At 43.9% G+C, this 16,250-nt stretch overlaps 1 protein-coding gene across 2 annotated transcripts in view; it reads right to left on the bottom strand.

The window, feature by feature from the left end:
- MYZAP (myocardial zonula adherens protein) overlaps nt 1-16,250 on the bottom strand; it is an 89,124-nt gene that overhangs the window by 53,745 nt on the left and 19,129 nt on the right. For both annotated transcript variants that reach the window (XM_019441978.2, XM_019441980.2), the window contains exons 3-6: nt 12,021-12,176; nt 8,212-8,304; nt 4,298-4,411; nt 545-697 (exon numbers count right to left, since the gene is read on the bottom strand). In XM_019441978.2, the coding sequence (XP_019297523.1) occupies nt 545-697; nt 4,298-4,411; nt 8,212-8,304; nt 12,021-12,176 (516 nt within the window). The remainder of the gene's footprint in view (nt 1-544; nt 698-4,297; nt 4,412-8,211; nt 8,305-12,020; nt 12,177-16,250) is intronic.

Genomic DNA, 16,250 nt, shown 5'->3' on the forward strand with positions numbered 1-16,250 from the left:
ATTCAATCTTGTGTCAAACGTGGAAGGGGCACTAAGACCTCCAAGGCATTAGAAGCCCAGCTGAGGAATAAGCCCAGCCTGGTGGGCAAGAGGAACACTGTCCAGAGCCGTTGGTCACCCATCAGTCTTCTTCCTGCATGCTCTTAGGCTCTTTATTATCAAACCAGACAGAAAAACCTAGAGATATCAGAGCAAATCTAAACAGTGGGGCTTCTGAAGTCCTAGGTCTGTGGGCACCCCCAGTGCCCTCTCCATATGAAATAGCAGTGCCATGGTGACTGTCTCAGCAGCCCTTGAGGCCACTGGGGCCAGGAAGGAGTGCCCACTTGGGAGTATTCATGGTGCACCCCAATCTGGACTGACAGTAGGGAACACAGAAACCCCCTCGGTGCCTTCAAGCCATGCCTGGTGGAGCTGGCCACTAAAGGGAAGGAAACGCCAACTAAGAAAACAGAGAAAAGGAGATGGAATGTTGAGGCTAGGAAGAGAGAGAAAAAGGAAAGAAGAGAAGGGTCAGGCGGAAGTCTCTGCCTCTACACGTTACCTTCATTTTCAGCAGCTGGTTTTCAACTTGCGCTGCCTCCAACTGCCTCTGCTTTTCCCGCAGCTTGTCCATGGATGCTTCATAGGTCTGCTGCAGATTTCTGATCTGGTCCTTAATGTTGCTATTTTCCAAAGTAACATCCACGAGGGTTTTCTAGTGGGATGAAAAAAAAGCAAAACCAGATCTGGTGGTGTGAGACGATATGGCCAAGTCATGCACCAGGACATCCCTTTGCCATTAACCATTGAGACAGATGTCAGGCCCCAACAGCTGCAAGCCAGGACCCTGGTGTCTAAGGGGCTGTGGGTTCCCCCATACCATGGTCAAGAGGTCTGCAGCTCTGTAGTCAAATGGGCCAGTGAGCATCCCCCGTGACACCCCACAACCTCTGCCCACACCGCTTGCCACTGCTTAGGATGGACGGAAATGGATCAAAAGGGAGACTTTCCAAGGAAAAGTATTCATAACCCATCATTTCACATGGAAAAAAATGGGTTGGAAAATCGTGGACAGAACAATCCTATTTTGAAAAGGAAAACGTATAAGCATGTGCTCAAATGTGTTTATGCAGAGAAAAAAATTTTTAAAGACTAGGATGCATATCACCAAAATCCAAATAGTGGTTATCTGTGTCACAGGATTATGAAGGATATTTATTTCCTTCCATGTGTCTTCTGTATCTTTCAAATTCTCACAACGAAATAAAACAAAACGCATGTTTTGTAGAATGGAGATACTCCCCTTTTCCCTTAAAGAGGCTGTCACTTCTGTACTCAGAGACCCCCAGCCAGGACAGCCACTGCGTGGTCGAGGCTCCTGTTGTGCCAGCAAATGCTTCACCTTCTCCTCGTAGGCACAGAAGGGTGGCAATGAAGGAGTCACAGAGAACAGAGTTTGGTGACTCAGACAAGGGCCGCAGAAGTGTCAAAAGCCCGTTGATTATTACTCCGGGCCACCCACCGGATCGAGAGTGATTATACTGATAATTGCTATTTAATGTTTTAGGTTCTATTTGGTTAACTGTCTGTACAGAGAACAACTTCCATAACCCAGAATTCTTACCACTGAGCCTTAGTTATGGGCATTATCTAACACCTCCCCAAATCATGTTCAACTGTCAGGCAGAAGATCCGGAGACTGGTGTTGGACACACGTCTCAACACTTTTGTCCTTTTTGTAGATGATCAGTCTCTGAAGCCTCCTCAAATCCTTAGCCTCCAATTTGGATAAAAAGCCTCCCATTCTTAAACTGACTTTAATCAAGAGCAAGGATTTTGGATGGTGGTACAAAGGCATTAAAGAAAATAGAGAAGCCATTTGGAAGCACAGAATCAGAAAAATATTTGAGCTGCAAGGGGCTTTAGAAACCACCTGACCTGGCCCAACCACGCCCTCTCCAAGGCCCACGGGCATTATAGATACAACTCCTGTGCTCACGAACCTACATCTGGACCAAAAGGCCAAGGCTCTAAGTCATGGTTCTGCCACGAGGCAGACACCCTGTTCAAGTCATTTCTCTGCTGGCCTCGGTTTATTTATCCATAAAACAAAGGGACTGGAGATCATCTCAACAGTTCCTTCCACTTCCAACATCCTATGAAATCAAACCAACAGTCTGGTCTCTCTGTCAATAAAAATGAAAACAGAAAGACTGGCAATGGAAGAGGTCAGGGTCTTGCAGAAATAAGATGACAACTATCTTCAGATCTCCTGTCTGTGAGATGATGCCTTTCTTTTCTCCATTTTCTCTTTCCGCTTCTGCTTCTAACTTTTAACAATAATTTTTAGTCTTTTCATTATAAAGCTCTGCTGTTTGCCCTGGGCCAAGACACTGGATCACAACTAGGAACCAGTCAGGGTCCCTGGGTTATAGATGACAGCTGACAGCCGACCTCTGAAGTAAATGCCTGGGGTACCAGTGAGAATGGCAGAGCAGAAGTATGGCAGGGACGAAACACCAGAAAAGGAGTATCAATGCAGACCAGGTCTGATCTCAGATGAGGTACAGCACTTCCTGGATGGCCAGGAATGAGAAGATGTCCAAGAGAGAAGGAAAGGGAGCCTTTCTAAGACCAGTTGATGGCCGGAGAAAGGGAAAAACAAAGGCTTCTGAATAAACTAGAGCCAGAGTAGGGGTTGGCCTGAGGTGGGGGAAAACTGGCATGCACTAAGAAGGAACAGGAAAAGGGTGAGGCTCAGAGACCCAACCAGAAATGGCCTCCCAGGGGAGCCTGGGTGGCTCGGTCGGTTAAGCGTTTGACTCTTGGTTCTCACACTTCGTAAGATCGAGCCCCACATCAGGCTCTGGGTTCCTTAGAGCCTGCTTGGGATTCTCTCTCTCCCTTTCTTTCTGCGCCTTCCCCATTGTGCTGTCTCAAAATAAATAAAAACTTAAAAAAAAAAAAAAAAAAAAAAAAAAGAAGAAGAAAGAAAGAAAGAAGAAAATGTTCTCCCAGACCAATCCAAACACAACGCCCACCCAGGCCCACTGCCAGACAGTGGCCTCGCTTCGCGGTTGGTACTACTGCCGTAACACTTGTTGTTAGGGAATATTCGGTTCATAGGGAAGTGGATAATCCCAACATGAAAATGTGCGTGCTTATCTGATAAGTTATTTATATAGAACCGGAAAGGATAGGAAATAGCTGTGGAACCTTTAAGAGGAGGGAAAAAGATAAAAGCCACATAAACTTGGAGGAGAGGCAGAAACTATTGTTTACATATTTGGAAGCTAAAGCCAAGGGAAGCTGTTTCTGGTGAACGTAACACTTTGTTCTGAACAGTTTCAAGTTAATTTGCATAGGACATAGAGGACTCAGTTGGAAGGGTAACAATGGGTAACACTGGAGAGGTTAACTCCTAGCAAATCAGATTAACCACGAGAGCAATCCTCTGGAAGTGAGTTAAAAGCACAGTCTTTCTCTTCCCTGTCTGGTGCTATAAGATGTTCTTTGGAACGCACATGATTTCTTTTACTGGAAAATAATTTCTGGGGCACCTGGCTGCTTCAGTCAGTTAAGCTTCTGACTCGATTTCAGCTCAGGTCATGATCTCACAGTTCGTGAGTTCAAGCCCTGCATTAGGCTCTGCACTGACAGTGTGGAGCCTGCTTGGGATTCTCTCTCCCTCTCTCTCTGCCCCTCCCCTGCTTGCTCCCTCTCCCAATAAATAAACTTAAGAAAGAAAGCAAGAAAGCAAGAAAGAAAGCAAGAAAGAAAGCAAGAAAGAAAGCAAGAAAGCAAGAAAGCAAGAAAGAAAGAAAGAAAGAATGAATGAATTTCTAAATTAGGAAAAAGTGCTTAACAGCCTTTGAGAGTTACTTGCCATGAATAAATACAGACTGTCTTTGATTAAGTCTGCCTTCTCCATGCTTGGGTGGAATATCCTGTAACACTGGGGCTGCAAAGAGCAGGAGCTGCTGTGCTATTTAAGGCACTGACACTTATGACCACCGGGGCACCTCCTGGAGAAAGTGACACCTCTGTGTGCAACTCAGAATCTGAACCCCCATTTTAATGATGGCAAAGACAAATGCAGCCCAAAGGTTTAGAGTCTCAGCTTGGAAGCACCTTCTTTAACTTCTTTCTCCGGCTTCCTAGCAGGGTCTTTACTGTGGCCATGCTTGAAGGAACTGAATAATGAACTGAGGACATCCCGTGGCTTACTCTTCTACAAAGGCACAGGGCCCACGTGTGGTTCAGCGTGCTCACCCTGTCACAGAGGGCACCGGTCTAACAGTGAGCTGATGGGTACCTGCAGGCCGATGGAGTCCGATGCTAAGGCTGAGTTCATGGCATTGAAGCTGTCCAGGGCCGACGACTGTGTCTGGATGTGATTCTCCAGATACTCCTGCTGAGCCTGTGAAACCTGGACAGGATGTCAAGTGGTTACACAAAACCATATATACCAGCAACAATCTTAGGTTAGGCCGGAACCTTCTCCTGACAGGAGCCACATCCATTTCAGTGATGTGTCAAGTACAGCTTAAAAATACAGTATCAACATCTGCATGACCCGAAGAGAAGACAGACAAGAACGCCTTTCCTTTGTATAGTATTTACACGTTCACCCGCGGGGCCTCACTTAGTCCTCACAACATCGTGCAGCAGCCGGAACATCCCCTTTTATACAGAGGAAACAGAATCAGAGTTAAGGGATTTGCTCCCCAACAGCTGAGCAGTGGCACAGCTCGAACGAGAACCCAGGTCCAATACCTTCTTGGGCCATCTTGCTCTTTCTCCTCACCACAGAAAGAACACACTCGGGGCTCACGCAGTCCTAAGAGTTGTTTCGTGGCTGTTGCTGTGTTACCTTTGTTGGGCGTGTGTGTTGAACATGTTTGAGACTGTTTCATCAGAGACAGTTCCACCCCACCAGTCCCAAGATAGACCTTAAAGGAGGGCTGGACATACAGAAGCAGGGAGGCAGAACTAGGGGGTGAGGGTTCCGGGCAGGCTCAAGGGTAGAGCCCTGTGCGGTGTGTGGGAGCCACAAGCAGGCAGAAATGACAGAAGAGGAGGTGCGCTCCAAGAGTGGGAGGCAGAGTTGACACGGCAGACCAGGACCAGGAGCGTGTGGCACGTTCCTGTTCACGGGCGTGTTCACACAGCAGGAATTTAGGAATCTTATTCCGGCTGTGGAATATGGTGTGGCCTGGAGGAGGAGGAGACTATAGGCAGAGAGACGCGTTCCCACGACCATTCTCACGAGAGAAAATGAGGGTGTGCCGGAGACGGTCATGGAAAGCCAGGGGCAGAGACTATTTGTGCATCTATTGCAAATCCCATCCCCTGGCTTTAATTACAGATGTTGACGTGTGTCAGTGGATGGCAGAGTGAAATTTCCACAAGTATGTGAGAATTTCCCAAATGTCCTCCCACAAGCCAGTGAGAATGGGCTAGGTGGGTATGTTTACACAGCCCCACGCCTATCGTCAAGGCAGCGGGTCTTACCTAAGCAGACCATCTCGCAGCCAAGCCCTCGCAGCCATATGCTAAACCCTAATGCACGACTGATGTACCTATGCTTCCTTCCTGCAGAAACTAATTTTTATGGAAAGTAGGTCATATATGCATGGGCTTTTGTTCTTCAACACCGTGAATTGCAAATATAAAAAAATTGTTTTTCTCACAGGCATTAGTTTGTTTAAACCACAGGAATGTTATTTTTTCTTAAATCTGTAATACATCCACACAGTTCAAACACTTACAAAGTATAAAAGGTACACATTCAAATACATCTATCACTCCCATCCCATCTACTCAGGCACCACCTTGCCCACTCTGATCTTTAATCAGGAATCACAATTATTGAGAGGCACCAGGGGGTTCAGTTGGTTAAGCATCTAACTTCAGCTCAGGTCATGATCTCGTAGTTCAGGAGTTCGAGCCCCCTCATCGGGCTCTCGGCTGTCAGCACACAGCCTACTTTGGATTCTCTCTGTCCGCCCCCCTCTCAAAAATAAACATTAAAAAATAAAAAGGAATCAGAGGTCCCTGGGTGGCTCAGTCAGTTGAACATCCAACTTTGGCTGACACCCTGTGAGTTTGAGCCCCGCACTGGGCTCTGTGCTGACAGCTCAAAGCCTGGAGCTTACTTAGGATTCTGTGTCTCCCTCTCTCTCTGCCCCTCTCGCTCTCGTGCTCACTCGCTCTCTCTCAAAAATAAACATTAAAAAAAATTAAGTTTCTGGATCATCCTTCTAGTAACTACTTTTGCACCCGCAAAACTAGCTAAACACTTATTTTCCCCTTCTGTTTTACATAAGTGGTGGCTCACTGTAGGTATTTTCTTGTAGCTTGCTTTTTTTTTTTTTACCATCCACTCTGTATCTTTGAAATCTTTCCATATCTGTTTTTGAAGAGCTTACTTGTTCTTTTTATTCTCTCCTCTCCCCCCCACCTCCTCCCCACCTTCTTTTTAAATTCTGCATATTCTACTGTAGGGTCACAATTTATTTTACTTTCCCCTTCTTCATGGATGTTTAGGTTTCCAATCTCATTACTGTTACAAACAGTGCTGTGATAACTACTTTCACACATAGGTCATTTCACAACGTGAGAGTTTATAGAGTATGTTCTTAACGGAATTGCTGAGTCACAGGATATAGGATGTGGCAGATACGGCCATTTTGCTGTCCCTGGGAGTACTACACAATGACATCCTATCCAGCCATCTGACTGTTTCTCCACAGCACTGCTAACGATGTCTTGTCCTGTTCCTGCAGGTGTGCTGATCTCATAGGTAAAAGTTCCATCTCAGGCTGGTTTGCGTCTGCATCCCTCTTATTGGGAGTGGGGTTGAGCATCCTGTCAGACACTGAAGAACTCTTCACCTTCATCTTGCTGTAGGTTACTTGTAACAAATATTTTGCCTATTTTTATGGCTTGTGGCCTTTTCTTCTTGATGCCTGGGCACTTTTTTGAATACTCAGAAACTTAGCCTGTTATCTAGGAGATGAAGGGCAAATCACTTTTCCTAGGTTTGTCCTTGGATTTTGACTGGTGGCCCTGCCAGCACACGTCTTTCATGTCAGCATAGTCGAAATTACCAAACGTTTCTTTTATGGTCCTGAGATTTCATGTCAGAGTAATAAAAAGCCTTTTTCACCCTTAGACTATAAGAGAATTCAAATATATTTTCTTCTGGCACTTTTAAATTTTACCTTCAATATTTAAATCTTTGACCTCTTTGGAATTTATCTAGATGTAAGTCTGTCCCAACAGCATATGCTGACTGGTCCATTTTCCTCCCTTTATTTGAGATGCTGCGTCTATAATATACTGGGGTAAATTTCTGGGCTTTTTCATGGATGCTTATTTATTTATGTGCCAATGTGATACTCTTCTAATCTCTGACGGTCTCTCAGTTTCTTGTAATATTAATAGAGCTAGTCTCCCTCGCTGTATTTTTCCCCCCAGAATTTCAACTGTTCATATTTATTTTCTGTATACTTTGGAATCACCTAGTCCAGCTGTAAAAGCACAACATAAAATAAAAATCTGTTCGTATTTTTATTGGGTTACATTACATTTGTATATTAACCTGAACAATACTGACATCTTATGATGTTGGTGTTTCCCGTCTTAGCACATGGTATGTCTTTCCTCTTGTTAGAGTTTACTCCTAGGTATCTGGTGGTTTTCTGTTGCTCTTATTACTTCTAACTGGTTGTTTTTTGTATGATGAAGTCCATTTGTTTGTATCTATTAATTTTTTTATCCTGCTACCTTACAAAATTATTTTTTATAGTAGTGTTTTTTTCGTTGGTTCACTTGAGCTTTCTGGGTATATGATCATATATTTTGTAAACAGTGACAGCCTTACATCTACCCTCCCAGTTTTTATACCACTAAATTTATTTCTCTTGTTTAGTTCTATTGGCTAGTTCTTAGGTACAATGTTAAATAGTAACAATGATAGCTGGCTTCCTTGTCTTGTTCCTGACTCTACAGGGAATGCTTTGAAGGCAAAGATTATTCTTGCCACAAAAAATATTCCTCAAAATAATAAGCTTAATTCTGTGATAAAATCTCAGTTCACTTAAAATAGGATGCCATTCACAAAGAACATCATAAACTCAGATATGTTCAGGTACCAGCCACTGGGAGGGAGTTCTAAGACCTATCATCCTTCCATATTTCCAAGTCACTGGGACATTGACTTACTGACAGTTCCTGGGTGAGCTGTCGAATCTTCTGTCTCATTTCGTCGTAGTCTCCATACATTCGCTTCCTTACTTTTTCCAAAGTGGCTCTCACCTGCAGCCCACAAAGATGCTGGTTAAAGATCAAGTTATAACACTTTTACATAAGACTGCCAAAACCCTAATTTAAGGGTTTTAAGAAACCCTAATGGGAAGACGGGCCCACACACACAAAAAACACACACACACAATTTTAAGTATGACATTAGGGAGATTAAGGGAGAAAAGTCATCCTCACATCTAGTTAAGAGCCAGTGGTATTGTCCAAATAATAACAATGATAATAAATATGTACTATGATTGTATATAATTATTAATAAAGATTAATTACTAAATAATAAGCTCTGAAGAAAAAATGGTTTGTTGAAATTCACCTATCACCTATTAAACCACATTCAGGTAAGATTTACCTCTTTTTATTTTATTTTTTTTCTTGATTTACCCTTCTTTCTATTGTTTATTTTTCTAAGTACAAAAATTTTAACAAGTTGACTCTATAAACAGGCAGCTAAGAGGAATCAAAAATCCAAAAAGCAAAAAGCAACTTCTAATTTTCTCTATCTCCACTCTGACCAACAAAGAGCAATTAAATACCTGGGATGTACAGCAGGGAATTAGGAGCCTAGAAAGCCCATAAATTTGAACATCAGTTCTTCGATAATCACAATAAGGCATGAAATAGAACAAAAGTCAGGGTGACCCCTAACATCTGTTTACATAATCACTGTTTAAGTTTTTTCTATAGTAGCACTTCTGGAGTGTTAAGGAGAGCCTTACAAATTTTGTAAATAAAAGCAAAAAACCTTGTCCCTGTCTCCTCCCTTCTTCTGCTACCCCTCTGATGGAGAACTCAGGAATCCTCCAACAGAAAAGAAGCCCCAAGGCATCTGTGCGGCTCAGTTGGTGAAGTGTCCACCTTTTGGTTTCAGCTCAGGTCATGATCCTGCCATTGAGCCCTGCATCAGGCTCTGTGATGAGTGTGGAGCCTGCTTAAGATTCTCTCTCTCTTTCCCTCTCTCCCTCTCCGCCTCTCTCCTCTGCTCTCACTCTCTCTCTAAAATAAATTTAAAACAATTTTTTTTAATTAAAAAAAAAAAAAGGAAAAGAGGTCTCAAGGGAGCTCTCTATAGGGAGGCTCCAGAACTTCCAATGCCAGAAGGGCTCAAAGGCAACAGTTGGTTGGAATAACCAGTGTGCTGGGGACAGCATGGGGAGACTTCACCTTGAAGCTGCATTTGCACAGCTAGCACATGGCTTTAAATCAGACTGCATGTTTATTCAGGGTGACTGCATATTGGTAAATATTTCAGTAGGGGGTGCAGGAGAGGGGGGTGCAAGGCAAGAGGCCAAGCCTTCACTAGATGAATTCTGGTAAGAGTCTACTTTCTTCCTGTCCTCTACAAACATTTTAGAAAAATGAGACCAAAAGCACAACTCTTCACGCTGGGTAGACAGAATGGCTTTCACTGTGGCCCTGAGTTGGCTCTGGTACTGCTCACCAGTGGGGACTGGGGGAGCTGGGTGGCAAATACTGCAGGAAGCTAACTGGGCCAGAGTCACTCATGGCAAGAAAGAACAAACAACCCCATAAACATGCTTAGGGATGAGCCAGCGCGAGATTGATCTGAAGCCAACTATAGAAGGTGGAACCTGGAAATTAATTTTTTAATGGAGGCTGGCAATTCAGGTCAGAACCACTCCTGTGACCTAGGCACATGTCATCCCTGGTTCACAACCAGCCTCCACCTGCTGTTTTTGTCTTGGGCAAATGGCAAGTCTCAGCCTTGTTTAAAAGGCTTACGTCTGAAGCACTGCCATGTTATCTGAGGACTTTAAGTAAGGAGGGACTAAGTATTTCTGTGAGAAAAATACTGGAGACTAGGAATGTTCAAGTTGCTCTTACATATGAAAATCAGGAATGATATATTCTGAATGATTACAAATTGTATTCGGGGGTAGGATGACTAGGGATTTGAGATAACACATGTCCTATGCATTTGTGTATGTCTATAGCTCGTTTCGCTTTTATTTTCTCTATTAAGCATTTATTATACTACTTTTAATCAAGACAAGATTATGTTTTATTCCTTTTAATTATACAAATACCCATATCTTTCAAGACATGAAAGAAGGTGTCCAACAGTTATTTTTAATATTTGATCAGAGATGTTCTTTTAAAAAATCCATAAAAAGTTGACAACATGACTTTGTATCTTGTCTGCAAATGCACCAAATAAAATGGGGTGTGCAGGTTTTAAAAGAATTTTTTAATATTTATTTATTTTTGAGAGAAAGAAAGAGAGCACGAGTGGGGGAGAGTCAGAGAGAGAGGAAAACACAGAATCTGAAGCAGGCTCCAGGCTCTGAGCTGTCAGCACAAAGCCCAACGCGGGGCTTGAACTCAAACTGCGAGATCATGAGCTGAGCCGAAGTCAGATGCTTAACTGACTGGGCCACCCAGGTGCCCCACAAAGCTGGCAGTTTTGACTTTGGTGGCCCCTTCCCAAACTCTGCAATCTACACAGGAGAAAACTGAAGCCCAGAGAGAACAAAACCTTGGCTGGGCCAAAAACAGACGTGGTACCTCTGGGGTAGGCCACTGCCCCACCTGGCTCTGTTTCTCAAGAGCACTTTCTAGGCTACAGGTTGGTGTTCAGGGCCCATGAGCATCAAAGTAACTCATGTGCTCTCTATTTAATCACACTGATTTGGAAAACAAGGGCACTGAGAAGCCAAAATAACCAAAAAGGAATGGAGATAGATGGATAGATGGATGGATGGATGGATGGAGGGATGGATAGATGGATGGATGGATGAATGGAGAGAAGACAAAAAGAAATAAAAAATTTAGAAGGAAATGCTACTTAACAACTGTTCTGGTTAAATGTCAGAATTATGGATTCATAATAAAAAATGTATGGATTCATACATTTTTGTATTTCCATTCTTTCTTCAAAGAGTGTGTAATTAAGAAGAAATGGAATATTAAACACAAAGAAATGGCAATGATTGGCCTAGGACGGACTGTGTCTAGTGTGGTTGACTTCTCAGCATCTGTTTGAACATAATTAATTGGTCTGAACCAGCCATCATCATCAATCTCATTCTCCTAGGCAGGGGATCCATCCAGCGATAGATTTGGGAATGGGCATGTGACCCAGTCCTGGCCAATGAGACATGAGGAGAAGCCTAAAAGAGGGCCTCTAAAAAGAAACCAGAGATAAGCAGCCTCTTCTCTTCCTCCAGACGCCATCACATGCTCAGATGATGTCATGAGCCTGAGGATGAAGGAGGAAAGAACCAAGAGAAACTCAGAGAAGTAGGACTGGAGACTGGACGCGCCCTGCCTGGAGCCCACCCACCCCTGGACTTAGCCCCACATGACACAAATTTCCTTTGTCGGCTTTTCCGTTACTTATGGTGAAAAGCAACCGAATTTATAGTTTTCCAAACTTATATATTAAGAGTAGAATATCCAATGTAATAAGCAAAATCGCTTAAAAGCCTCTGTATCATTCATGGAAGGGAGTCATTTGGTCTCCTGAGTACCCCTGCTTAGTAACATCCAGAAGTTCACTCGGTACCTCAGTGCAGAATTACATCCGTATTTTTAACATTACCATAAAGATATGTAGAAATATTTCCACCCAAAACGGTGACGCTAGGAATTCTTCCAAAATGTCTTAATACGTTCACATCGATGCTTCTGACTCCACCTTCTCACATGCTACAAAAAGAGGATAAACAAACAAAAGTCCTTAAATGACTCACGTCTTTGATGTAGTTCATCTCTTCTTTCAGCTGATTGGTGGACCACCCATACACCACCATTTCTTTCTGTTCGTTGGGATCTGATCTCCGCACGACACCGTAGACAACACCCTGGGGAAGTTTCCTGGTCGGTTCTCCATTGCTTAAGTCAGGACGCTAAGAAGGTGGAAAGGAGAAAAGGGTAATGATCATTTAGGCCTCGTGGAAACAGCTGTGATAATGGGTGCACCATATATGGCTATGTGGGCTGTGCTGGCACAGAGGAGCCCAGTGGCAAGGAGAAACAGGGGAAACCCTGCCTGCTAGCTGTTCTCCCACTGGCACCCAGCATGGGTGGAGCCAGCCTTTTACTGTAGAGGAAGGGTACCTTTCTCAAATTTCTACAGAAACCCTAACCACCCACCCAAGAGTGGGCACCTTGCCCCGGAGCAGGGCACCTTTCTAATTCTTACAAAGGTGCCAGACAGACCTGTGTTGTCCATCATGACAACATCAAGTGCCTGCATTCTCACATTCCTAGTAAGCTGGTAATGCTGCTTTTCCCCTGATCTCAGTTCCTCCGTGTGCCCTCAACCTCATCACAAAACACATCACTTGCAATACAGGAGGCTGAGATAGTGGGAGAAGAATGTGGGCTGCCCCCTGGCAGCCACATTATCCCCTGAGGTCAGGACTGACTCTGGAGCCCGCTCTGAGAAAAGGAGGTGGGGGTGAGTACACAACCTGCTGTGACCATTCATGAAATATTTCTGAAAAACCAGGCAGAGGCAGCATGACTTCACTCCAAAACCATCTTCCTGTGCCTTACTTCCTTCACCTGAAGCTTTGCTCAGGGTTGAAATGCAAATACCCTCGGGAAGGCGTAACATGGCCAAGTCCCAACACCCATGTAGACTATGAAGGCTCAAGAAGTGGGAGAAAGGGAACTTAAGATCTGTTCAGCCTCTACTATAGGTTGGGTGTGCCCCTTAGTACACCTAAGTTGTGAAGACAACCACCCTATGACGTAGCAATTGTCCTCTCCACTTTACAGCTAAGAAAAACAAAGCTCAGAGAGGTTAAATAACTTGCTGATAGTCACAGATCTAGATTCAAGACCAATTCTGTGTGACACAAAGTATACTTCCCCATACTGCAGGCTCTGTTAGATGCAGGGGGATGGAGTCAGCCTCCACAGCATAGAAGGGCGAGAAAAACCCAGGGACTGAGACTTCACAGACAAACCGGCCTACGTCCTATATCCCCTTGGGCTAACCCTGGTACTTTGGCAATCACCATGCAGAAGCCTGAATTCCATAAGAGCGACTCTGCCCTCCCACTGATTTTTAAGCCACTTTTGCAAAAATTCCTTCCATGCAACTCACACCATATTTTTTGGCAGGCAAAACTGTCATTTGCATTTTAAAATCATTCATCTGTGGCAGAATGAAAATCTTGTAAGTCCATTTCTTTAAACTTTGTCAAAGAAAAGTCTAGAAAGATACATGGCAAATTATTAACAGTAATGACCTCTAAGGAGGGGACACTGGGGTGGGCGGGGATACTGGGTATCGGGGTGACTTTCAATTCTCTCTTTATACCCTTTTGTATTGTTTCTCTTTGATGGGAGCTTTTTTAAAAAAAAAACAACTAAAAAACAAAACACCCATTGCTTCCACCCTTCCATACATACTTGGTAAGACATAAGGAATTATGATGCTCTGCATTTACTTCCAGAAAATGATTCCACTTCATGTTTGGGCCCCACAGGCACTAATGTAACTCCTGAAATGTGTACATAAATTTAGATGAAGACGTTGTCAGATGGCTCTTGGTGGAATGATGAGCTGCGAGTCCAGGCCTCTGGTTTCCCAGACATAAAATTAGGAAGAGGAAAAGCTCTAATGAAACTCTCTATGTACCAGGAAACAAAAGCAAACTCTTTCAGTCAGACCCCACCCACTTCCTGAAAAACAAGCTGAGGCTGACAGAAGCAGAAATGCATTTCTGCAGAGCAAACCCTTTCCCATATGGACCGGCTTTCAGGAAAAGGCTCAGGTGGCCGCACGCAGACCACTCTGCCTCCCTGCCCTGCCGGGACACGAGAACCACCGCCTAGGGAAGAAAACACACAAAATGTCACGGACAACACAACAAGGTCTATGAAATTCATGGACCTAACGGTTACCCACGTGAACAGATAGCGAAGATCTGTTAAGTGAGAACCAGTCATTTCCCTATTCTTGTTTTTTTTTTCTTTTAAATGTTTGTGTGTATAAAACATTGGAAAGGATGGAACCCAGACTTTTAATACCAGTGTCTTCAGTTAAAACAGGATTTCATTTTTTCCTTTATGCCTCTTAGCCAAAAAAAGAGGGGGGGGGGATTATTTTTGAATGGACAGCTTTCATTTCAACTTTCAAAAAACTAAACCTAAAAGAATATTACAAAGTCAGGGACTAAATAAGAGCCCAGAGAAGGGCCATGAGGATGGGCCATTCCCCGAGGAGAGGGTTCCTGAGGCAGTGTAAGCAGAAACTGTACTGTGACGGGGACAGGGAAGAGATGTTTGCCAAGAAAGCACAGGGGATCAATATTTGTTGTCTGCTTTATTATACAGTATTTTCTTTAATCCTCACAATAACCCTACCATGTAAACATTAGTTCTTCCAAAGTGCAACATCCAAGTGCCTGAGTACATCTTCCCAAATCTAAGCTCTTCCCTTGACCACAAAGCCTTCAAAATAGCTAAGAGTCAAGAGTGAAATTGAAAGTCATGTCTCCATGCGGCAGCCCAAACCTCAGGGGCAGGGAAGCCAAGACCATGGCCCCCAGTCCGGTAGGGCTACTGGGAAGAGGCAGGCTCAGGATGGGGAGGCCCTCGTCCAGCCTCCTGGGATCCGTCTTCCCCTCTGCCCTCACTGCCTCCTTTCTGTTCCTTTATCAGCAAACCTCTCCTTCTCACCACAGGGCATTATGCGGGCTATTCCCTCTGCACGCGGTGCCCACTGGTGGGCTGAAATGTCTCTCCTTCAAGGCCTCTTCAGACTGGTTAGGCCTCTACACCCTCACCACAACCACAGTGGAGTGATTATTAGTATCGTCATCTATGTAAGGCCTGCTCCCCAATCCACTGGGCCTTCTTTGTCTTCTTTTCCATCATAATCCCTGACATCTCACAGTGACAGACACTCGATGAGTTTCTCAATAAGTGTTTGCTGAATAAAGAGGGAGTTTTAGAAGTTGGAAGAGGTTCTGGGGAATTTCCCAGTATACATAAATACAGTCCAGCTGAAGGGAACACCCTCTGATCTTCTTAGAGGGAGGGACAGGGAGCTGCGGTTTGCCCCCATCATAAAATCTCTAGGAGATGCAAAGGAGCCCGAGACTGCTATCATTGTGATGAAATGTAAATAAGCTCTTGGTGAAAAATTGGAGAACACAGGAAAAAGAGAAGAGAAGGGAAGAGAAAAAAAGAGAAGAGAAGAGAAGAAACAAAAGGAAAGGAAAGGAAAGGAAAGGAAAGGAAAGGAAAGGAAAGAAAAGAAAAGAAAAGAAAAGAAAAGAAAAGAAAAAGAAATGAAAAGAGCTGGCATGTTTGGCACTGTGACCATGGCTGAATTTTTCTCCTCTCGGGTCCTTTAAAATATCTCCCTATAAGATAAATATTAGTTTTTTTAGGCATGATAAGAGCATTGCGATTATATTAAGAGATAGCCTTTATCTTTTAGAGAAACATGCTTAAATATTTATGATATCTGGGATACAGGGTGAAGGAAGCAGACAGGAGTACAGACAGAGCAGGACTGAGCATGGGTCGAGGGCTTCAGGGCTGAGTGAAGGGTCAGTGATTTATCACATGATTCAGTTTCCTTTTGGAGATGTTTGAAAGTCTCTGTAATTAAATTTTTTTAACTTCTTTATAATGCTGCTTGGTTGATATTAAAATATCAAATTCTTAAAAATGTCCTAGGCCTAATAAAAGCCTCCTGGGTATGAAACAGTAGTAGGCAAAATTGCCTTGAAAACCAAAGCCCTGGGGCGCCTGGGTGGCGCAGTCGGTTAAGCGTCCGACTTCAGCCAGGTCACGATCTCGCGGTCCGTGAGTTCGAGCCCCGCGTCAGGCTCTGGGCCGATGGCTCGGAGCCTGGAGCCTGTTTCCGATTCTGTGTCTCCCTCTCTCTCTGCCCCTCCCCCGTTCATGCTCTGTCTCTCTCTGTCCCAAAAAAATAAATAAAAAAAAAAAAAAAA

Source organism: Panthera pardus, unplaced genomic scaffold, assembly GCF_024362965.1.
Source record: "Panthera pardus isolate Hobbes unplaced genomic scaffold, ASM2436296v1 HiC_scaffold_24, whole genome shotgun sequence".
NCBI classification, from domain to species: Eukaryota; Metazoa; Chordata; class Mammalia; order Carnivora; family Felidae; genus Panthera; species Panthera pardus.